Source organism: Temnothorax longispinosus, chromosome 2 (genome assembly GCF_030848805.1).
Source record: "Temnothorax longispinosus isolate EJ_2023e chromosome 2, Tlon_JGU_v1, whole genome shotgun sequence".
In the NCBI taxonomy this organism is placed as follows: domain Eukaryota; kingdom Metazoa; phylum Arthropoda; class Insecta; order Hymenoptera; family Formicidae; genus Temnothorax; species Temnothorax longispinosus.
Window position 1 is genome coordinate 12,782,233 of NC_092359.1, and position 24,559 is coordinate 12,806,791.

Here is a 24,559-nt window from a genome sequence, read left to right on the forward strand (position 1 = left end):
CTTTCATTATCTAATATCTATTATCCGACTAATTCGTAAAGCTACATATAAATATAAATATATATATATATTATAAGCATAGATAATAAATATACTATCTACTTTCTACATAGTACAAGAAATATCCTATAATATATATTATAAAATACTACAAAATTTCACTGTAATACCTCACAGAGTCTGCAGTTGTTGTTCGGCGTCCAGCTTTTTCGTCCGATTCTGCGAACCCATTCAGCTCTCCGAACTGAATCAGTTGGTAACCGATGTAACATTTTTCCTGTTACCTTGCTGCGAAAAGCAACCGTCTGCACAACACTGCGGCATTTTGTACAAAATAATTTTTTCGCATTCTTTTCGTCACACACATCGGAATCAGACCACAATCACCACATCAAACAGGTTATGTTGTCCTCGTGATGTCTTCTTTTCCTTCATATGGCACTGTCTTTGTCATGTCGAGAAAGAGTGAGAAAGAGCATGGTGTAGAAAGAGATAGACGATACCGACATGGCGGTCGACCAATAGGAACACGCGGTTGTCGGCATTTGCAAGGATCAAAAGGTTTCGGCTTTGCGACTACTCTTAGGCCTAAGCAGAATGGCTGTTATAACCTTAAGGCAGTGTTTATGCCTTAAGTCTTGTCTTATGTGACGCACAATACTGTGTTAATGTTCCTGTCGTGTGTAAGTATACGTCGCGTATACTACACAAGACAGGAGGAAAAATTAACACCAGTATTGTGCGTTACATAAGACAAAGACTAAGGCATGAAAACACTGCCTTAAGGTTATAAGACAGCCATTCTGCTTAAGCCTTATAATCTAGAGCTCTATTTACTAAGCGAGACCTACCACCACCACTGGGAATTAGCGGTAGTCTCCAGACCTGTATGTAAGACCGTGCCCCAAAGCCACTATAAAGATATTGCAGACTGCAGCAGCGATTATTTTGCATACAGAAAGATGGCGCCACGATATACTTGCACTTGTATCGCAATTTCATATAATTTTAGCTAACGCATATTTAAAAGTGTTAAAGAATTATTTTTATATATTTTACATAAAACATCTCGGACAGCCTTATGACCTGTGCGCTTGAGCTCCTTAAATCGAAATCTCAATATTTAAATCATTTTCTTTTCCAAAGTGGCTAGGCTAACGACTTACAGCCAATGGATTTGGCTCTCGTGAAGCTCTATCTATCCGGCCCAACCAAGAAATTTCGACGTTATAATATAAATATAAGAATTTAAAAAGATATTGTTATAGAATTTTCAAAATTAACAAAAAAGAATGGGAGTTCCCAGGCTAGACACAAATGTACAACTTTTACCACAATTGTTCCTAAATTGTATTTTTATATTTTTAAATTATAGTTTACACATGAGTCTACGTTGACGAGTTCGACACGCGAAAATTAAATAATGTATAGAATTACAAACAAGATGACCGTTATAGCCTGTTCTTTTTAGCTCGACTTTTTGCACAGTTCATCTCTTCTCTTTTTCTCTCCAATGTAACGTGAATTGTGAAAAGAAAAGAGGAAAGATGAACCGTGCAAAGTTCATTTCATTACCTCTTCCACGATACAAAAGTTAAGAATCTTATAATTTCGTGAATAGGTATATACGTAAATTGTTATATTCAAAAATATTGGAACCGTGAGAATGCCAATCGTATGAAGAAATTTGTGGCCCTGATAAGGGCCGTTGATCTAGAGAGGAACGCTTCACTTGGAGCTGGTGTACTTGGTGACAGCCTTGGTGCCTTCACTCACGGCGTGCTTGGCCAGTTCTCCAGGTAGCAAGAGCCGGACAGCGGTCTGGATCTCCCGGGAAGTGATCGTCGAGCGTTTGTTGTAGTGAGCCAAACGCGACGCCTCGGCGGCGATGCGCTCGAAGACATCGTTGACAAAGCTATTCATTATGCTCATAGCCTTGCTGGAGATTCCGGTGTCCGGGTGTACTTGCTTCAGTACTTTGTAGATGTAGATAGCGTAGCTCTCCTTCCTCTTGCGCTTCTTCTTCTTGTCGGTCTTGCTGATATTCTTCTGGGCCTTACCGGCCTTCTTCACAGCTTTGCCGCTCGCCTTAGGTGGCATAATGCTTCAGGATTTCGTAAAGAGCCGTACAAACGATCGCTGAGACGGAACTTCGAAAAGTGACGGATCCTGACCCGACGCGGTCTTTATATACAGTGGAACGATGGTGGCGCCGCACCAATCGCGAGGCGCGCCGCAGCCAATCGTTACGCGCGCGGCTCCCTATTGGTCGCGCGCAGCCGTCGCGACACGGTATAAATACCCCAGCGCGGCGCCAAGGAAGAACACAACGAGCCAAGCTATCAAACGCTTAACTACGTTCTGCAGAGTTTCCGAGTTCACTGATCGCAACTATGTCTGGCCGTGGCAAAGGTGGAAAGGCTAAGGGAAAGGCGAAGTCCCGCTCCAATCGTGCTGGACTGCAATTCCCCGTCGGTCGTATTCATAGACTTCTGCGAAAGGGAAATTACGCCGAGCGCGTCGGCGCCGGCGCCCCGGTCTACCTGGCCGCCGTGATGGAGTACTTGGCTGCGGAAGTGTTGGAGTTGGCGGGTAACGCCGCTCGCGACAACAAAAAGACCAGGATCATCCCCAGGCACTTACAACTGGCCATTCGCAATGACGAGGAGTTGAACAAGCTGCTCTCAGGCGTTACCATCGCTCAGGGTGGCGTACTGCCAAATATTCAAGCGGTCTTGCTCCCCAAGAAAACCGAGAAGAAGGCTTAACTACAGCACAGCAATCACAAACGGCCCTTTTTAGGGCCACCAATTTTTTCATATACGATGAATATCCCATTTGCAATACTATTTTTATATACTCTACTATTTTATATACTACCTTTATTTAATCATGCATCTATAATTAATTGACATAAACTAATATATTAAAAATATATCTTCGTAATATTTATTTAATTTTTTATTTGTAACTGCTATATAATGCTAAAAATTATAAATATAAATGTGAAAGATAAAATTCTTATACACACTAAAGTTGTACAAAATAAAATTTATGTCATTTATAAACATGCATGTAGCATACTATTTGTTTGAATCTTGAAATTGCACACACTGAAATATCAAATGCTTGCTGTAAATTATATTTAAGAATTTTTTAAGCTGATACAATTAGTTATTTTTTCTTTTTATATTTACGTTGATATGAGAACGCATTACTGTTGTAAAAAGAATGAACAGAACTTCTGAGATAACTAAACAAATACTCGTATAGTATATTTTATGTAAATTAAAATATAATTTTCATTACTTTGCATTTTGAGAGCGTAAAGTTATCTTTAAACCATAAATCTTGTTTTTCAAGTGCGTTTTTCAACTTGCAAACTTTAATGAATTTAAAATGTTTTGTAATTGAGAGGAAAAATTATAAAATATCACCACAAACCAATTGTTAAAAGAGGAAGTGAATTAAAGAAGATTACTAAAATTATTTTATGTCTTATTCAAAACGATTTAATTGATTGCTAAACATTAATATATTTTGAAAGAATTTCTTTAATCTCTTGAAATATGTTTTTATTTCTAGAACTTTACCTGCATTGTCAATGATAATTTTATGTAGAATTGTTAAGACTTTAAGACTAAATTTCAGGATAAGAAGTGGAAAGATATTTTATTAATATTAATTATCGTGAATATGATAAATTCGGTCATAATGACATTATTTATTTTAAGTTTGATATAATTTCATACACACATAATTGATTTGATAGCCATCGTGTAAATTTAAACAAAGTAAAACAACATAAAGCAAGTTATCAAGTATTTAATAAGTATCAACTTTATACGGGCAGAGAACGCTTGGAGTAATGGGTGAAGTCCACGGCGTATGGCGGTTGAGCACCTTCGCTAACCCAAACCGCTCCGTTTTTACCCTTCTGAATGAGATCTAGCATCGCAAGTGCGACATAGTCGGTAGTCTGGGTCGGATATTCCGCCAAATCGTCATCGGCGCTACCTATCACAGACTTGACGGAATCACACATTTTATCGTCGATATTTGTGACCAAGTCGGTCTTCGTAACGCCCGGGCACATAATAACGATTCGCACTCCAGTTTTATCGTGCATGCTCGCCAGAGCTTGGCTGAATCCCAGAACGGCGTGTTTCGATGCGGAATACATCGGCAGAAAGTAAGCCGGGTACAAGCCGGCTACAGACGCGATGTTCACGATCACACCGCCTTTGCCGCCTTTATGCTTCCCCATGTAGTCGAACGCCAACATGGAGCCGCTGATTAGCGCCTTGACATTGAGCTCGATTGTCTGCTCCCAGTATTTATCGTTCAACATACCAGCGTTATTGATAAGAATATCAAGCCCTTTGAACGCGTCGACGATCTTCTCGAATGTCTTCCTCAGATCGTCAGCCTTTGTCACGTCGCAAGCGAAGAAGACGACGCGGCCCTTCCCAAATTCGTTCTCCAACGTAGCCGCCGCATTCTGGCCGTTCGACTTCGGCAAGTCGACCACGGCGACGCTTTTTGCACCATTGCGAAGCAGTATTTCGGCGTACTTGTAGCCTAGTCCAGTAGCTGCTCCAGTGATCATTATAGTTTTATTCTGTACGTCGTACATTGTGCCGATCTATTGAAACCTTAGACGAAATGCGAGATACTTCAGCGAAGTACGAAAAGGGGAGCGCTTCTTTAGTAACTGACTAATAAGCACTGTCTGTAAACAGAGAACGTACACAGTTTAATAATATTTCTTATCTCCTATTTATCACTCTTATCACTCCCTCCACGCTCGCTGATTCGTCAGCAAATATGCTGGTGGAAATAATCTTTTTTAAAAGCATTTAATTTCGTAATCTCAAGGAAAACAAATGTTAAGAAGATACAGTTAGAAAATAAAATATACACACACACACACACACACACACACACACACACACACACACACACAGAGAGAGAGAATTTTCTCTTAGAATTTACGAGTTATACTGATTAATATCTACCGTAATAAAAAATATTAAGATCTATTACAATAATATATAAAATGTTTGATTAATTTTGCTAATTTTCTGATACCTCTTTTTTACTCTAATTTCTGACACCTCTTGCTGAAAACTCTTCAAGCCAAAAGGATCGATAGGCCGTGCTTTCGCAGTCTCTATGCGTACTGAACATTGAGATCAAGCCAGCTTTTGCCCTATTGCTCTACGCGAGGTTTCTGTCCTCGCTGAGCTGGCCTTAGGACATATCGCATGGATATTCCACGGCCGTTGGTTTTCCGGAACGAACGACCGTTAGAAACACGTGGGACACGAAAGTGCATGATTGGAGGGATTAAGGTTAAAATCCGACAAGCAACCTCCGACTCCAATGTACGAAGAAGAAGTAAAAGTAGCAGAACAGGCTTTACACTCAAAACTAAAATAAAAAAATATCCGAAGCATATAATCTTGAGAGAAGTAAGTATTACCCAGACAGCACGCATATCTAAAATGGGGACATAAGACGTCTTAAAAATGTCTGTAAAATGTCTTGTGGCCCGATTTTGGATATGATGCTGTTTGGGTACGTATACTGAAAAGTATAATAATGAAGTCTTAATCGATATTCGGAATGATCGATCAGGACAAAAGAGACAAAGAATCGGGAAAGGTTTTGCATAATCTAGAATATCATTAAACAAAACTGTTCATCAATTTGTTGAAGGCGTTGATGGCGGACGAATTTCCGGCTTAATCTACAAGGAAACATGATACCGATTACGACGCCTACGATCTTTCCTTTGGAAAATCATTCATAATCATAATGTAGTACGTGCGTTAACGGAATAGATTGTATAGTAGACATGAATGTCGTATTAAAACGCCAAGAGAGAATATGGACTCCGTCTAGTTAATATAAATTTCGCGATGATTACAGTAATCAATCATCAGCTCTTTTTAAAAAAACGATATGATTTTTTTCAGAACATCCTACGACTTGCTTTGATACATTACACCGCCAAAGATACATATATATTCATCTTTGTAACATTTTTATGTTATACTTTTACACATATTTCTATATAACGACGAGTTTTTGTCTTATTTTTTAAATATATATTCGGATGTAGTTTCCGTTCGGCTTTAAATTGAATTGTATTTCATAATTTATTGCTATAGGCTATGGCGAATTATAAATCGTATGAAAATTATAGAGTATTCTTATTCTTCAATCAATTTGAAATCCAACAAGAGATTGGTTTTAACGATTTGTTTCGAATGCATGTGAATGCATGTATTAAAAAACGTTTATTTGTAATATATATATGTAACATGCATGGGCTAGGACATTATGCATGTAAGAATTTTAAAATTTTATTTATACAATTCATAGAACTATGGCTGCGTTCTGATATTCACTGTCAGTACTAAAAATCTATATAGTGACATAAAAATGTTTTTCAATCCTGGTAGTGAATATATCGAAAGGCAGCCTATATATGTTAAATACATCATTGACGTAAGAATTTATACCGTTTTCGATTTGTTGACTTGACCCGACTCGGGTCAAATCGGAATCGGAGGTCCGGTTTGAAAAACTCGATGACTCTAAACCATCATGGCAGAAAGCATTTTTTTACCTTCATTAAAGATTCTCAGAATTATTATGGCATATTATCATGTTTTATTATAATTTTTCCGAACTTTTACTCTAACTCGAGTCGAATCGAGTCAACAAATCGAAAACGCTATTATTAGATAAACGACTTAATTCGATACATTAAGTCACGTTATTGACATAAACATATTACTCTTCAACATTATAAATCTATTGTACATTTTAATAAACAATACAGATATGTAAATGTTAAATTCAATCATAGCAGCAAAATGATTCGAAGAAAGCATTTTTTCTATTTAGATTCGACGTAAATTTCTGCAGCATCCAGGACTAGCCAAACCAGGACTAGCAGAAGAAAGAAAGTTGCAGTAGTTGCACTGTTGCACTTCTCTTCTCATCTTCTCTATCACCTCTAAAACTGCTTAGCCATTGTGCTGCGGCGGTGCCGTTGATTGGCTGTTGGCGCAGTGGAGGGGATAGGTACCGCGGAGGTCTGCCGGTGTAGCTATATAAGGGGGGCTAGCCAGGCAGTCGACAGCATTTTCCGCTGAGTTCTCACGGAGTTCGCATCGTACTAATCATACTACGAGTGATTCAAGATGACTGGTCGTGGTAAAGGAGGAAAGGGATTGGGAAAGGGAGGAGCAAAGCGCCATAGGAAGGTCTTGCGTGATAACATCCAAGGTATCACCAAACCAGCCATTCGCCGATTGGCCAGACGTGGCGGTGTAAAGCGTATTTCTGGCTTGATATATGAGGAGACCAGAGGTGTCCTAAAAGTCTTCCTGGAAAATGTCATTCGTGACGCTGTTACTTACACCGAACACGCCAAGAGGAAGACCGTAACCGCCATGGACGTCGTCTACGCCTTGAAGCGACAGGGAAGGACCCTATACGGTTTCGGCGGTTAATGTGATCTACGACTCGTCACAAATCAAAACAACGGCCCTTTTCAGGGCCAACAATTTTTCATACGTTGGAATTTTTTCTACAAAGCATAAATAAATTCGGAAATTATGTACGAAAATAAATAAGATATTTTGTTACTAATAATAAAAATCAATTAAAAATATTTGAGAAATACAAAACTTGCTTTGACATCTAAAATCTTATTCTTGACGAGATATTTTGCTACTAATAATAAAAATCAATTAAAACGTTTAAGAAATAAAAAACTTGTTTTGACATCTTGTTTTTGATCTTCAATTCATTTTTATGTAGTCTCAAAAAGTCAAAACAAATAATCAAAATTCACATTCACGTCTGTGTACAGTTTTAAAAGGCTTGTATCTAATCTATTCGACGCACCTAAGTTTCATGTTCACGTAGCACATTCGTCAACTAGGCTGCAGTCCATTTGATACTACAAATGCTTCGAAGTGTTCTTCATTGAAAAAAAGAAGAATGTTCGAAGCATTTGTAATGTTAAGTGGACCACAGCTTACATGTTAACGACTGCTCGTTAAGACATTATCCAGACAAGCTTGCATAGCTGCATAACCATGCATGAAAAAAATTCTCCAATTACATTTTATGCGTTTTTATAATAGAAATGTAATTCGGTGATTTGTTTTATGCATATGGTTATGCAACTACGCAAGTTTGTCTGAATACGCCCTAACACTTTAGCCCTGTTCGTTTTAGCTGAACTTCTTGCACGGTTTATCTTTCGTCTTTTTCTTTTTATGTTGGAGAGAAAAAGAGAAAAGATGGACCCTGCAAGTTCAGCTAAAAAGAACAAGCTTATTGATACGTAACATTACATTGCTCAGTAGCTCTATTCTGTAACTCTAATGACAATATCGATATTATTATATTGTCGTTGCGCACTGCGCAGCTTTTTTACCATATAGTATGCCTGCGCAATGACAACGTAAAGGTTATGACACAATATATAAACTACAGGGAACAAGAAAAATTCGTGAATTAACAACCTTAAAAATTCGAATGCTATGATTGGTTGGCAACAGGCAATAGGCACAGAATTTCCAAATTGGAAATTTCAATGTGAACGGAAACTGTGTCTATTGCCTGTGTCACTGTTTATTCTGCATTTATACATGATTTCTTATTTCTATTCTCTGCCTGTACTTTTGTATTGTGTCTCATAGCCCTAACTACACCGTTGTTAAAGAGTTAGAGCTCATGCACAATAAGAGGAATAAGGAACAAGGAATTATAGCTGTATTCATAGTCCTTCCTTGAGTAAGGATTCCTTGTTCCTCATTCTACACTTCATAAATTGTAAGGTTCCTTGAACGATCAAGGAAGGTTAATGAAATGTAGAATAACTAATAAGGAACAAGGAATCCTTATTCCTCAAGGAAGAACTATTGTAAGCGACGGGAAAAATTAACGAGAGCCGACCGGGACTCGAACTCGGGATCCTTTGTTCACACGCCTAACACTTAGGCTGCTACCCCACGACTGCTCCACTACTACGCTAATTTCTCCGATCTCCCATCAATACTGGCCTTATGGCCCTAAATCTCCTACACTATGAATACGGCTATAGGCTGGTTCTACAATACGTCGCAAACGATGGCAACTGCTAGTTGAAAAGTGTTATTTCTGATTGCCGATTGCCAGTTACTGTCGTCAAAAAAGTTAAAAGTTCGTCAACTCTCTTTTGACAACCGCAATTGACAAGCGCAACATGGAAATAACATTTTTCAACTAGGTAGCAGTTGCCATCGTTTGCGACGTATTGTAGAATGGCCCACATAGTCGTATCTTTTTTCAAGACACAGCTTCTCTCTTTTCAAGACACGGTATTCTCTCTATGTTTAATTTCGTGTATTGAAAAAAGAGAGAAGCTGTGTCTTGAAATAAGATGCGACTCTGAATTCTCTCTACGTTTAATTCCTTGTTCCTTATTCCTCTCACTGTGTATGACTTCTTACAGGGTACTAATAAAGTGCGAACAATTGGTTTTGAAACGCCTAAATACATAGTACGCAGAGTACGTGTAAAAGGCAGACGAGTTTGTAATCCTTTGTTTTCTATTAATCTCTATCGTATTTCGGTTCGTTACTATTTGTGTTCTCAATGATCGAAAAAAAAAAAAAAAAAAAAAAAAAAAAAAAGAACTATTCGCGTGAGAAGGATTCATCGTCAGTTACGTGAACGAGAATCATCGAAACATCTTAGATGAGAGCAATTCCGTATAATGTACTTGAGAAAGTGCGACAATGGGCAGGACTTGGCTGAGAACTTAAAGAAATCATGCAGAATTGGAAAGAGGTGTAGAATGCGTACCAAAAGTAAATGTTCGCCAAAAAGATCATCGTCGCTTTTAGACAATGGAACGATAATAAGTGCCAGCTTGTTTCTCCGCCAACAAAACTTGATTGTATCATAAATAATGTATGCCTTATAAGGCTGCATTCCGATATTCATTGCCAGTACTGAAAATCTATAGTTTACGTCGCATACACTAGATTTTTAGTACTGGCAGTAAATATCGGAACGCAGTTATAGGCTATAGTCATAATTTTGAGGTTAAAGAGAATAATCTTTCGAACGAGTGTGAAAATAATGTAAGTGGACAATAATAAATGAAACAGAACCGATGTAATTATACAATTAATTAGAGAAATTGCTAAGACCCAGCCTGGATCTTAAATAATTTCTCTAATTGATTGCATAATCAATTTTCTCCAACTCAGTAACTAAATGGAATAAGAACGCAGAAGCACAATTTTCTTTATGTATTACAGAGATATATTTATAACTTCTCTATAAATCAAAAATTAATGCTTTGTATACCTATATATAGATAATAATAATAAAAATTGTAAAAGCAAAAAAGAATGCGTACTTTTCGAATAAAATAATTTTGAGTAAGGAAATAAAATGTAAGATCTATTTGATTCTTCGCTGATTAAATTAGAATTTACTCGACATCCTGTATAAAAATTATCAATGTTAAATTAACATTATAAGAATATAATGAAAGTAATTCTTAACGTTATGCATCTCAAACTGCAATGTGTTCGAATAGCAAATCTATATATTAAGTATAACATTAAAATAAATTTAATCTAATGACACATTCATGTGTGAAGAAAATAATATTTATATAATAAATAAAATTACTTAGTAATTTATTTCGCATATTTTACGTATTTAGCAAGTTACGAGCGAGAATGATGAATTGTTTAACGTTTCATTTCTTTTACTAGAAACTAGAAGAAGCAAGTACGTCACATTATCTTTAATGTTAATCTCACTCATATTACTCAATATAGTCAATATAAAAACTCTTAACAAGCTTTATGTCCATTTATACATATATCAATGTAGATTAATTTTAATCTCAGTTTAACCTAGCGAAAATTACATTTCATCTTTTTCTAATTCTCAGAAACTAGAAAAGGGCAAAAAGTAAATAAACCGAAATTTACATTAAAAGTTAATTTACATCGATGGAAATGGACATTAATATATTTAATATCTTTGAATTGACTATATACTATGTATCAAACTCGTTAATAAAAATAAATATCTCAAAATAAATTTTAGTACAGGGTCAGGGATAAAATAAAATACTAATAGCGACATTCCAACTTTTGTTCCTCGTCAAATATGATTTGGGCCCTGAAAAGGGCCATTTATGACTGTAGCGAGTATATTCTTCGCAGGCCAATTATTTTTTCGCCGCGGCCTTCACGGTCTTCGCTGTGGCTTTCTTCGGCTTGGGCGTTTTGGTCTTCGCCGCTGGTGCCTTGACGGCTTTCTTAGCCTTGGATGGTGACTTGGGCTCCGCGGCAGCTTTGCCCTTCTTCACGGCGGTTTTGGCGGCGGCGGTCTTGGGAGCTGCCTTCTTCGGGCTTTCCGGAGCCTTCTTGGCGGTCGTTTTCTTCGCAGCGGCCGCCGGTTTCCGCGCAATCGCGGTCTTCTCCCGCGCGTCCTTCTTGGTGCCCGCTTTCCATGTGTCCGAGTGAACCAGCGAGGCGCGTTGCGCCTTCCCCTTGGCTTTGTCCTTCGGCTTGTCGGTCGACAACTTGAACGAGCCGGTGGCGCCCTTGCCCTTGGTCTGCACGACGGCACCGGCGGACACGGCGGTCTTCAGGTAACGCTTGATGAACGGCGCGACCTTCTCGCCGTCTACCTTGTAGGTCGACACGATGTACTTCTTGATCGCCTGGAAGGACGAGCCCTTGCGATCCTTGAGCTCCTTAATGGCCGCAGTCACCATCTCGGAGGTCGGTGGCCGCGACGAGACCTTCTTCTGCTGCGACTTCGCCTTGCTCTTGCTGGCCTTCTTCGCGGGAGCGGAATTGCTCTCCGCCGCGTCGGCGGCCGCGTTTCCACTGACCTTGTCCTCCATGTCTATTGTCTTCCGATTTTCCTCAACGAGAGTTACGTTTTGCGATTAAAACGATCGTCACGGTTATGTATCCTACAGGATGCAGAATAGTCAAAGTTTGTTCGCCAGCTTGCGCTCGGCGCTCTCTAGTATCCAACGCGCGGACCATGGAGAGAGACCTACCCAATATGTAGACCCGTTAGTTTCGCGGAAAGCAACGGAGCGGTAAACGTACCTCGACTTTGCGACGTTATTTCCGCGGGATCAAGACCGTGAGGAAGACGCGGAATGGCTCGACGGGTAGCCACGTATATGCGGTTTCGTCCGAGACCGCACCGAACGTTTCCGCACGCGTCCGCGCGCGTCCACGACGGAATTTCCTCGCTCACGTATTTTCGCGCCGATAGCGTAGCTCATGGAAAAACATAAAAACTAGACTTTTCCCCGGAGATTTTCGATGGTACCCCACGGGAAAGATGTGCCGACGGAACGGCCCCAGGTAATCGTGCGATTATTTCCCCCCGCTATCGACCTGCATCCCGAAAATAAGATGCTTCATTCGCGGCCTCTCGGGATACGCGCGGGTCGTAAGGTGCGCGACACAAAATGGCCTTGTTGCTTCTTGGCTTAATGGTATATAATGCAAATCGATGGATCTCACGATTTTTTTCATTTTCATTATCGTCCGTCTAAGAAATTTACGGCAAACGTGCCGTATGAATCTTCCAGAAAATTAATCCCCGGATACTCGTTTGCCAGGCTGACGAGCGGTTACCGCGTATACTTTATCCCACAGCCACGTGACGCTTTCTATCACAAGAACGTAGAAAAAAAATCGATTCAATAATGTATCCCGGTTAATCGGTTTTTTCTCTTAATGACAATGTTTGTTAACAAGATAATAATAAAAATTCAATTTACGCGCTTTTAAAATATGATAATCCTAAATTCCGGAGTAACTCGCCTTTTTATCGTGTCGGTACGGTCACATGTAACATCAGGCTTTGTTAATTTACTGTTAGTGCAAATTAGTAGCGTTAATAGCGGCAGTAACATATCGAAGTTATTGAAAATATTGAAATTTTATTATTAATAAAAAAGATTATTTCTCCAAATACGTTTGCTCGTAATATTCGTTAACGCGCAGAAGATTTAATATCATGTTGCGTACATGTGTGGAACACTTGTACCGACAGGATGATATAGTAATTATAAAAATATAAAATTTTTAACTGTTTACATCTGTGGGATGGATTTTGCAAATGAAATTATGAATAGATCGTCCAGAAGCAAATTTACATATTTAATGATGTAAAAAAAAAGTTTCCACGCATAAAAGTATAATGAATTCCTCATTGTATTCGTACCATTCTTCTTAATTCCGACTTATTAGATCTTTCTAGAATATCTATTGGAGTATTGTTTCATAATTCATAAACTGATGTTAAAACTAAATAAAATCAAGTATTGACATAGCGTCATATTCCGTACTATAGTTATAATAGTATATAAAATGTACATGTAATATTGATGTAGATAAGATTATAGTTCAGCATTTACGTTAGATATATTTGGGGTATCTAAGAGCAGGAGGAGAATAAAAAACCGGATTGTGTACAAAAAGATATATTTTCTATTAATAGTTCTTTGCACAGTTCTTTCGACTAGTGAATTCAGGATTCAGGTATTGCGTGTTACAGTTCAAGTAACTGCGTATTGATATATTGATACACGAACAAAATTAATATTACTATTTTTAACGCAGGTTCTAATTTATATTGATTTACAAAATGTGTGAGAGAGAGATAAAATTAATTCATAAAAACAATAATTAGTAAAATAATTCATGACAAATAAATTTTGTAATAAAGTAAGTAATCGAAAATGTGTCGTTATATATATTATGTAGGCAATCCTCAATATTTCTCAAAGTATTAGCTTTTGCATAGAGAAAGAAACTGTAAACTATATATAACTACGTATATAGATTATATGTGTTATATAGTAATAACAATACTTCTCTCTTTTACTGTCATAATTTAAAGTCAATTTGTGGTCATTTATAATCAAACTAAAGTTTCAATATAGGTATATATCTACATAATTTAATAAATATGTCACATGAAATTACATAATTTTTTCACAAGTATAAAATAGAGAAGTACCATCTTTGGTCGGGTTGGATCTTTGTACTTTTGTAGTTTAATAATATATTTGTGTGTAAATTTATATAGTTTTTCCACTCAACAAACAATGCGCTGATTATTTATCGGTTTAGAGAGCGAAAAAGAGAGGCAGAGAGGGGGAGTGAATGAGTGAGAAAGAGAGAAAAGAGAGAGGAGAGGAGGGAAGAGAGAGAAAGAAAGAGAGATTTCCAAAAAATCCAAAATTTAGAAATAAAATATAGAAATAAAGTCAAGAAATATTGAGGATAAAAAATAATTATTTTTTTTAATTAGACAGTAAATGTGATGGGTTCAAAATGAATAAACAATACGAAGGTTATTAAACATATTCTTCGGCTTTTCTCAATATTTATAAAAATATAACGTACTATTAATAAAATATTTCATCTATATTGCTAGATTTTATATTTTCCCTTTTCAACTTATTATGTTATATTGGATATTTAGTCTATTGCTTAGTTTGAAGAAAAATGTTCAGTAACTTGCACGCGCACATACATACACGTATACATATAATATATTAAAGATTATTTAAATAATTATATAAAAAAATATATAAAAATGTACAATCTTATTCCTTGCTTACTTAATTTATAAAAGTATGAAAATATATTTTTAATTATGTATACACGTTTTAATTATATATACATGTTACATTCTGAAAAGCATAGAAAAGATGATAACCTAATAAATCGTAATTTTAGGAGCAATTGCGTTTGTTGCCATTTAAGAATATTGCTTTCGAATACATTTCGCGATCGTCGACAATTGCATATTGCTTGTACCCTCGTAAATGGTACCGATTTTTACGTCCCTGTAATATTTCTCTTGAGGAAAATCAGTCGTGAAGCCAACGCCGCCCATAAAATCTATGCACTTGGAGGTGATACGACACGCTGTCTCGGACGCGAAAAGCTTCGCCATAGCCGCTTCCTTCATAACGTCCCTCTTAGCCTCCACCAACCTCGCCGCGTTGTAAACGAGCAATCTGGCGCATTCCAATTCCGTCGCCACCTGAGATATCTGATGCTGCAGGCTCTGAAAGGAGAAAATATCTTTCCCGAATTGTTTTCTCTCCAACGTGTACGGTATGGTCGCGTCCAAGCATCCCTGCGCGATGCCGATCATCTGTGCGCCGATGCCGATTCTACCCTCGTTCAGAAACCCAGCCGCGTACTTGTACCCGTGCCCGAACTCGCCCAGCAGATTGTCCTCCGGTATCCGGACGTTGTCGAAGCGCACCACGCAAGTGCCCGACGCTCGGATGCCCATCTTGTCCTCGGGTCTGTCCACCGTCAGACCGGGCGTGTCGCGGTCCACGAGGAAGGTCGTGATGCCGCGATGGCCGGCGGCCGGGTCCGCGTTGGCGAAAAGCACGAAGATCCGCGCCACGTCCGAATTCGATATCCACATCTTCGTGCCGTTGACCACGTACGTGTCGCCCTCCTTCCTCGCCACGGTCTTCAGGGCGAAGGCGTCCGAGCCCGAGCCGGGTTCCGTCAGGCAGAAGCTGCTCACGCAATCCCGGGCCAGTCTGGGCAGGTACTTGCGCTTCTGCTCCTCGGACCCGAGCTTGAGGATCAACGAATTTGTCAAGGTGTTCTGGATGTCGACGGGTACGGTCACCGCCGAGTCGACCTTGGCGAGCTCCTCGACAGCCAGGATCGTGCACATGAAGTTGCTTCCCGTTCCGCCGTATTCCGTCGGTATTTCGATACCCATCAGACCGTTCTCGAAAAGCTTCCGAAACACGCCATCGTCTATTCTCCCTTCTTTCTCCATCTTACGTACGAGCGGCGCGATCTCTTGCTTGGCCAATTTAGCGACCATCTCCTTCGTCATGAGCTCGTCATCCGTAAGTTGAGTCAGCGGAGCTGTACAGTGATGAAGACGCGACGCATGCAAATATAACTGTCGCGTTGCGGTCAGCTTCTGCTGCGCGCGACGTAAAACGGACGTGAAGAGTGTAGACGAATACATAATTGGTACGTATTCCTCGAGAAATGAGAAAAGCAGATATACCATATATTCGTAGGAATCTAATCAGCGAAGCGCAATAATGTATCTATCTGCACTAAACTGTGATCTACTGTGCACAGATCGGTGATTTGTGTACACACGACTCGTGTACTCGCTGTAGACTAACGTCACTATCAACATCACGCATTCATTATCATTATCGTGTGACATGACATTATCAACTGAGAACTGACCGTAAAGAAACGGCATATCAATCGATAGAAATATCAAAGTATAATCAAGCGATGCCGCGGAGCAAAGTTCCTTCGTAATATTTCTTGAGAAATTGTGTTCATAGAGAATCTGCTTTTGTGGTTGAATACGAGTAAAACAATTGGAAAATTGTCGGGAATTGAAATCCCGATTCGTCTCAACGTTATCGAAGAACTGAGTCTTGACTTACACTGATTTAGAGTAACTGAAATCTTTAGAAGCAGTGTCTCCCCACTTCGTCTACTTGCATAAGAGTCATAGACGTAAGCAGTTGTAAAAAAGCAGCATCTAAAAAGCATCAATTTTTTTGTGGATTCCAATGAAATCTCTTGAATACATTCCCCTGGATAGAAAGAAAGCCGGCTGAATTATGTGAAAAGGGCGAAGGAAATAGAACACCTGTTATGGAACTTTTCGGAATGGACTTTAATCGGAATTGTTCAGTTTCCTCTAGAAAACACAATGGAAATCTAGGAAATACCTAAACAATTACGATTGGAATTATTCCGTTTTTTCTAGAAAACAATAGAAATCTAGGAAATAACTAAACAGTTCTGCGATCGAAATTCATTATGAAAAATTCCATAATATGGCTTCGCTCTCCGAAGTCGCACAAATCTCATTCTAACGACTTTTGGCAGTTCGGTAAGTAAGTTCTCAATTCCTGATATTCTATTCTACGCCTGCATAAATGCATAGCGGCATGTGTGTCAAGAAGGGGGACCGAGGGAGGTGGGGTCCCAACTCATCGGTGCCACGATCTAACGCTCTGGGCTGCGTTCGGAAATTTCACTTAGGTCCGAGTGCACACCAGCATCGTTCTATCTTTGTTACTTACTAAAAATTGAACAAGGACAAAACGACGCTGGTGTGCATGTGCACCCCAGTGTGAAGTTTCCGAACGCGGCGAACGCAGCCCTGCAGCGGCTGCAGCTCTCTGTCGCTACGTACCCCCACCACCGCCGTCCAGTCTTCCGCCGCTCGTATCCCCACCGCCGTCGCGCTAGCCAATCAGCGTCTCGCGTGCGGGGCCGGCTACGCTATATAAACGCGGCAATTTGGGGCAGAACGCAGAACGACCATACCGCCATAGATCATCGTATCGTACAGACAGCATTTGAATTCGCTCGAGATGGCAAGAACCAAGCAGACCGCTCGCAAATCTACCGGAGGCAAGGCCCCGCGTAAGCAGTTGGCGACGAAGGCAGCCCGTAAAAGCGCGCCCGCAACCGGTGGTGTCAAGAAGCCGCATCGTTATCGTCCTGGAACCGTCGCTCTTCGTGAGATCCGTCGCTACCAGAAGAGCACCGAGCTTTTGATCCGCAAGCTCCCGTTCCAGCGGCTGGTTCGTGAAATCGCTCAGGACTTCAAGACCGACCTCCGCTTCCAGAGCTCGGCCGTTATGGCTCTGCAGGAGGCGAGCGAGGCCTACCTCGTCGGCCTGTTCGAGGACACCAACCTTTGCGCGATTCACGCCAAGAGGGTTACCATCATGCCCAAGGACATCCAATTGGCCCGCAGAATTCGTGGGGAACGTGCCTAAACTGCTTCTATTCAAAATCGGCCCTTTTCAGGGCCAAAAATTATCTTGCGAAGGAATATCTTGCGTGTTTGCAATTTTGTATATTTTTAATTTATTAGGGTTTGAAAGTAGTTTCGAATAATCCTTTTATTCATACGTGGATTCTGTAAGCTCGTATACACGGGATACATTTTTGCATCAGACCTGTAAGTTTAGTTTTAGCTGAACTTCTTGCACAGTTCATCTTTTCTCTTTCTTTTCACATTAGACTCTGAGAGAAAAAAAGACAAACTGTACAAGTTGAGCTAAAATAAACAGGCCTATTTTACACGAGAAGTTCCACTGAGTACTCACGTTGCTCGTTAGCGTTAGCGTCATTCATCCTTCAACATTTGCTAAACAAGGATGTAAATGAAATGATTCTAAGGACGTTCTGAACGCCAGGTGGAACGACGCCTCAAGTTGGCGCGCTTTTATGGGAGTAACGTATAATTTTGGCGCGCTTTTGCGTTGCATGGCTCGGTCATGTAATGGCGTCTCTGCAAGAAAGCGTACCACGCGCACGCGGTAAGAACAGGAAATATAGTTCATCATCTTTCTACTTTTTGAGAAATAATGAGAAATAGGTGCACATGCATTTATTTCTCACTTCTATTTATTGCATAAATGTAGGAGACGATTGTCAGACTATGCGGGACTCGCTGGTGTTGACTACAAAGCGCGCCAAAACTGCCGACACGACGTCGTCGACGTCTGCGATAGCGTCTCGCCGCAAGATGGCGCGAACGAACATTTCGAAGCGGCTTTAATACATTTGTAAATTAACAAGTGGAATATCGATAAGAAGTCCAAATATGAAATCATCCTTATTTCGGGAGCAATGTATTTGCATTCTTGCGTAAAAATGGATACTGTTTGTAATGTTGCACAACGATTTTGGTTGTTACAAACACGGAATAAGAGAGCTAGTAGACAACGCTATGCTTCGGTCATTATTCTTATTAATATTACAATAGTAAATTTGCGATTCGCAATTTATTTAGATCAAATATCAAATATCACACGCGGTGAATTCATGCTCGTCGCGTCCTTCAGCGTCGTCGTATTTTTGTATTTACTGTATTTTTAGCTGCTGGCAAAAGCTACCGAATCTCCAGGGAGAAAAAGAGATTCTCGTGTTGAAGTAGCTCGAATTCGCATGAGCTCCGGAACAAAAACCTTCTGTTTGTTTTCCAGTTTTCCTGCGTAACCGCAAAAATAAAAAAATTACACGCGCCAAGAAAAGTTTCAACCGGACGATGTCGGGAAGCGGCAGTTTCTCTTCGGAGCGGACGGTCTGTTTGGGTGGGGAAAATCGATAGGAAAAGGCGAGTTCAAAGTGTCGAGGGAGAGTACACACGGCGTGTGTCATCAACTACTCCCTTTCTCTCTCCGCGTCCAGGTCCGAACCGACGGTTATCTCTCGTGGATACGGCTCATACGAGTCATACGGCGTATATCGCCAGCGGCGGCGACGACTCGCCAACAACAACGACAACGACGACAATAATGTCGGAACGGAGATGCCCCCGGGGGAGTGCCAGTGCCAGTGTCGTCGCGTCTCGATGAGTGGCGCGGGGAAGCGTCTGCGTCGCGTGCCGTGCGGCAACAGCTGCGTGGGATCTCGCGGCGGAAGATGCTGAGGGTGGCCGACGGCTCCTGACGGACGCGGGCCGCGAGTACGATCGCGTATCTACGACGGGAGGCCGGGAGAATCGGCGGATCGGCTGCGTCCGCGCGCCCTGAAAAATGACCGCCGCCGGTCGGCGGCTGGTGCGCGTCCTCTGCGCCGCGCTGCTCTGCCTGTCGCTGCGCCCGGAGTACGCCCGCTCCACGCACATCACCGGCACGTTCGACACGCGCGAGTTCTTCCGGTTCCTCGTCAAGTTCGGCTTCCAGAAGACCGACCGCCATCGGCAGAAGGATTCGTACGGATACATATTCGGCAACGTGACCGCGCGGACGGAATTCGACGTGCCGATCACCCTGGCGATACTCGACCGCGGCCACTTCCTCGAGTACTACGGTAATCGGACACTCGCGGACAAGAGCGCCGCGTGCGCCTACATGTTCAACACGCTGAAGAAGAGCTCCTACGATCCGGACTGCAACGAGGAGGGCCAGGACTTCTTGAGGTATTTCTTACCTTTGCCTTTGCCTTTGCGCACCACCCGATATTTCATAAGGGCCTGAGCAGAATAGCTGACTTTATAACTTCAAGACAATGTTTAACGCACAGTACTGGCCTTTGTCTCAAATCTTAGAAATGTCGACATTTCGTACTTAAGTTTAAGACACAAGACAGTATTGTGTTACTAAAAACGAAGATTTAAAGTATAAAATATTGTCTTGAAATTATAAGTCAGCCATTCTGCTCAGGTCCTTACTAAAAACAAAGGTTTAATAAAACATTGTCTCAAAATTATAAGTCAGTCATCTTGCTCAGGTCCCAACTAACGTTAACTTTGTACTTTGAAGGCGAGTCCCGTGTCCTCGCGACAAGTTATGTCCGGACGAGGACTCGGTGTGGAATATCGTGAAGGGACATCAGTTTACGTACATTATACAGGACTTCTGGCAACCGCGATTTTGGTACATGAGCTTGGTGGCGTGCTACAGAAACAAGACGACCTGCCAGTGGGAGTATTATAGCAGGCACGACGAGTTGGAATACGACATCTGGCTGGTGAACGGCAATCCGAACGTCAGTGGCCTAAACAGCTTGACTTATCAGTTCTCGTACGACAGACAGAATACCATCGAACTGTACTTGCTGTTTTTCGTGTGTTACATCATCCTGGTGCCGCTGCAGTTGTATGCAGTGAGATTGCAAAAGCATCCTGTAACAAGATTGTTCACTGCTAGTTTATTATTAGAATTCGTGGCAGTATGCTTAATCTTGATACACGTGTTGAAATTTGCACTAGACGGAGTAGGATACGAGCAATTAGAAGTTGCAGGTGATATTTTTGATATCCTGTCACGGGTAAGGATAACATCTTTTCGTAAATATTGGACGCTTTATTAAACTGTAAATATTAAATTCAAGCAATCCAACACATTCTCTATATAATATTGCCATATCTTTTAATCCTTTTAAGTTTGTTAGAAAACATAATTCATTTATTCTTAATGTTTCCAAAATATGGCTTTATGATTACTATCCATCTAGAAACTTAAACGTTAGGTAGCGATTGTTTGGTGTTATCAGCACACAATTTTGATATTAAATTATTTTTATACATTTCTAGACGTCCTTTATGTTATTATTGCTCCTACTTGCCAAAGGATGGGCAGTAACAAGAATGGAATTAACATGGAAGCCACTGGTGTTTGCTATATGGTTTTGTTATGGAGTTGTACACATCTTATTATATGTGTGGAATATGGTAACTATGTATACTTTCTCTATTAATTGCACACGCGTCAGTTTGCAGCAAGCGTAAATTATTTTACTAACGTACTACAATTTATTTTCAGACAGAAGTTGACATTATCGAAGACATAGATGAATATCAAACTTGGCCAGGATGGTTTATATTGTTATTCCGAAGTGCCATAATGGTATGGTTTCTATATGAACTTCGAAACACCATGACATACGAGCATAATACTCAAAAATTGAACTTTCTCCTTCATTTTGGTGCATCGTCATTAGTTTGGTTCATATATTTACCCATTATAGCACTTATAGCGCTTCAAATAAGCGCACTATGGAGGTTTAAGCTGTTGTTAGGTAAGTGAAGTTTGTAAAAATGTTGAAATTAATTTTTTACCTGCATTTCGCATTTCACCAATTTATAGGTATAACATACTCGGCAGACTGTTTCGCTTATTGTGTAATGGCTCATTTATTATGGCCCACCAGAAGTGAACAATATTTTTTACTCGCGCAAGGTGCGGATAATGGTGATGAACTCGATGAATTCAACGAAGCGCCGCATGTATTAAATAATTATGTAGAGCCGCCAGAACTCGGTAAAATAATTACTTAATACTCGTCCATTGGAAGTAATAATATTGAATTGATGACATTTTTAATTACAAGTGATGTGATGTACATTTGCCAAATGGTCAATCTAATAGAATGAATAATACTCTAATATGTGCTACTGAACTGAAATATTGTGCACATCTTATAATTAGAGAGATATATCAATTGTCAAATTTGATCATGTGATATGAAATCAATAGACGATACAACGGAAGTAAATGAGTATGATATGAGTATGCTATATGAACAAATATAATTTTCGATTTGATGTATAGATTCATAATTAACAGTATTAATTATCAGTAATTTTATATCTACAAAGTTAAGGTTTTAAATATTTATCCATTCGAAGAACGATATGCATCTAATATTGGTGCATTCTTACACATCACTAATTTAGACGATTAGTCGACTCGTATGATTATGCGCTAGGATAAAAATTTATATGTACAAAATAATATACAATTTCTAAAATTTATTTTCCAAACTGCCACTTTATTTACTCATATCATATTCATACATCTTGAATTTAAAATAATATTAATTTTTGCTTATTTCTAATCATTTTATACATCTTGGTTTTATAAAAAGAAAAGATTCTTAAAACCTCGATTGTAAATGTAAAGAAAATCTCAGAACAAAGTATACTTTTTTGATGCTATCGCGTTTAATTCGTCATTACATCTTGTAATTATTCCATGTCTATTCCATACCAAGAATATTACAATGTGCGCTTGAATAAGAATGGTGGAAATAAAATACTTACATATAACTTTCGTAACACACAATTTGTTTCAAGCAGAGTGGTTTAAAAGTTACGTATGTGACTGATTTATTAATAGCAATCTTATAGCAAGAAATACGATGTTCCAAAATTACCAGGCATTCTTTTAACTATAGATTCTTTAATCAATTCATATCAAGACGCCAATAGCTTTTGAGCAATTAGCGATAAAAAAAGAAATAAAATTTTTTTTATGTTGATTTTAATCGAATTTTAAAGAAATTGAAAGTTGAGTAGAGAAACACAGTGTTCGAAGTTAAAAGAATACATTAATTGATAGTTCTTTTAACAGTGCCGCTAAGGGAATATTTACAAATTGGGCAAAGAAGCTGATTAAAAAAAAATAGTATTTTTGATGTTTTGCAGGAAAATATTTTCATATCTATTCTTGTTCTTAATTTAATAAAAAATTCAATTTTTTTAAAGTATATAATCTTAAATTGTCATCAGTTTGTTATTAGGCAACATATATTATAAATAATGATCACATACACAAACACAGAAAGTGAAAGAGCACCAATATAACATTCTTCCGATTTTATTCAAGTAAGTTTACATGTTAGTTGCACATTGTTAAATAAATATACTTTATATACGAAGATTGAAACACGATCTGATATGCGAGTTTACGCTAGCTGTAAGCGTGTTTTCCTGTCATACTATTATTGCTCAAACTTGTAATAACTTATGATATGATTGTGTGTATATATTCTCTTGAGAATATTTTAATGCTCGGCATATATATGTACATGTTATGGGATCGGTAAAATTTTTATGATAAATTTATATTTCTAACATTCACTATATATATATATAAAGTGAAACCAATTTAATATAATTTATTTTTTATTTCTTTGTGGTTGTTATCTATGTTCGAGTTATATTTATAATTTTAAGCATACTTTTTTGAAGAGCACATTTAGACATGTTATACAAATTATTCTATGAATTTAGTATGTCTAATATATATGTATATAATTTATTTCTAAAAGTATGCGTGTCTTCAAACATGTTTTGAGATGCTTTTTGTAGATAAATGAGGGAAGTAGTATTATAGCAAATATTTTAGTATAATAAAATTGTTATATCACGTCATTACGATCCAGCCATGGAGGAAAAATATTTAATTAATCTTTTTGCCAGAATAGATAATGTATCATACAACTTGATAATAATAATTGTTTTATATACTTAACTTGACATTTTTTTGTACATCTACCATTTATAGATCTCTTCAGTAACAAGATAACATTTAATTAAGAAATGCAATTTAAATTTCAGTTAATAATCAATTTTATTTTGTATATTCTCTCTATACAATATATGTATTATATATACGATATAGTGCTATATAGTATTTAAGGAACTTGTATTGTCTTAAAAGGATATCTATTTTAATAATTTTGAAATTTTCATTTTATACAAAGACAAATTTTTTCCTAAAACTTTATTAGAAAATTATAATAACTCCTTTCATAATGTTATTTTTAAATATTGTTATGGAATTGTTCATCCTGCATTGACTGATGTATTTTGATATTTAAGAAAAAACTTGATTTTTTAATAACAAATATTACTTTTAAGTCATATAAATTTATATACAATACATATAATTATAATAATCTTAATCTTGATGTAAGGCTATCGATAACTTCATTCGCGCCAGGTCCTATACCAACAACTGTAACTGTACCAGGCTGCAACTGAGTTCTACCAGCATCCTTTATTATGGCGGTAGTTAAACCAGCCCGTTGAGCTTTATCTGCTAAGGTTAATAGTTTCTCTTCGCTTGATATTTGAACAACAACTTTAGGTTGTCCAATTCGTAACCAATACTCAAACATTGGCTTTCTCTTTTCGTTATTGATGATCT

At 38.8% G+C, this 24,559-nt stretch overlaps 8 protein-coding genes and 1 pseudogene across 8 annotated transcripts in view; 4 read left to right on the forward strand and 5 right to left on the reverse strand.

The window, feature by feature from the left end:
• The window catches only part of LOC139808251 (uncharacterized), a 2,256-nt gene extending 1,958 nt beyond the window's left edge, over positions 1-298 (reverse strand). Inside the window, exon 1 of the mRNA XM_071770033.1 lies at positions 171-298. Within this exon, the coding sequence (XP_071626134.1) occupies positions 171-272 (102 nt within the window). The 5' untranslated portion in view covers positions 273-298. The remainder of the gene's footprint in view (positions 1-170) is intronic.
• A 1,051-nt stretch (positions 299-1,349) lies between these two features.
• Positions 1,350-2,183, reverse strand: LOC139808254 (histone H2B). Its single transcript, XM_071770037.1, has one exon. The coding sequence runs from the start codon at positions 2,098-2,100 to the stop codon at positions 1,729-1,731; it is 372 nt and encodes a 123-aa protein (XP_071626138.1). The 5' UTR covers positions 2,101-2,183; the 3' UTR covers positions 1,350-1,728.
• A 143-nt stretch (positions 2,184-2,326) lies between these two features.
• Positions 2,327-3,144, forward strand: LOC139808253 (histone H2A). The gene has a single exon (XM_071770036.1). It carries the CDS (start codon positions 2,394-2,396, stop codon positions 2,766-2,768), a length of 375 nt encoding a protein of 124 aa, XP_071626137.1. The 5' UTR covers positions 2,327-2,393; the 3' UTR covers positions 2,769-3,144.
• Positions 3,145-3,695: 551 nt separating this feature from the next.
• LOC139808252 (15-hydroxyprostaglandin dehydrogenase [NAD(+)]-like) lies at positions 3,696-4,732 on the reverse strand. The gene has a single exon (XM_071770035.1). It carries the CDS (start codon positions 4,634-4,636, stop codon positions 3,842-3,844), a length of 795 nt encoding a protein of 264 aa, XP_071626136.1. The 5' UTR covers positions 4,637-4,732; the 3' UTR covers positions 3,696-3,841.
• Positions 4,733-7,146: 2,414 nt separating this feature from the next.
• LOC139808499 (histone H4) lies at positions 7,147-7,729 on the forward strand. The gene has a single exon (XM_071770549.1). It carries the CDS (start codon positions 7,218-7,220, stop codon positions 7,527-7,529), a length of 312 nt encoding a protein of 103 aa, XP_071626650.1. The 5' UTR covers positions 7,147-7,217; the 3' UTR covers positions 7,530-7,729.
• Positions 7,730-11,176: 3,447 nt separating this feature from the next.
• LOC139808498 (uncharacterized) lies at positions 11,177-12,046 on the reverse strand. The gene has a single exon (XM_071770548.1). It carries the CDS (start codon positions 11,948-11,950, stop codon positions 11,267-11,269), a length of 684 nt encoding a protein of 227 aa, XP_071626649.1. The 5' UTR covers positions 11,951-12,046; the 3' UTR covers positions 11,177-11,266.
• A 2,381-nt stretch (positions 12,047-14,427) lies between these two features.
• LOC139825378 (short/branched chain specific acyl-CoA dehydrogenase, mitochondrial pseudogene) lies at positions 14,428-16,549 on the reverse strand (annotated as a pseudogene).
• An 873-nt stretch (positions 16,550-17,422) lies between these two features.
• Positions 17,423-17,907, forward strand: LOC139825382 (histone H3). The gene has a single exon (XM_071798052.1). The coding sequence runs from the start codon at positions 17,480-17,482 to the stop codon at positions 17,888-17,890; it is 411 nt and encodes a 136-aa protein (XP_071654153.1). The 5' UTR covers positions 17,423-17,479; the 3' UTR covers positions 17,891-17,907.
• A 1,342-nt stretch (positions 17,908-19,249) lies between these two features.
• On the forward strand, positions 19,250-23,881 carry LOC139825377 (integral membrane protein GPR180). Its single transcript, XM_071798043.1, has 5 exons — positions 19,250-20,043; positions 20,387-20,894; positions 21,160-21,297; positions 21,389-21,644; positions 21,713-23,881. The coding sequence occupies exons 1-5, from the start codon at positions 19,658-19,660 to the stop codon at positions 21,901-21,903; spliced, it is 1,479 nt and encodes a 492-aa protein (XP_071654144.1). The 5' UTR covers positions 19,250-19,657; the 3' UTR covers positions 21,904-23,881.
• Positions 23,882-24,559: the final 678 nt, after the last annotated feature.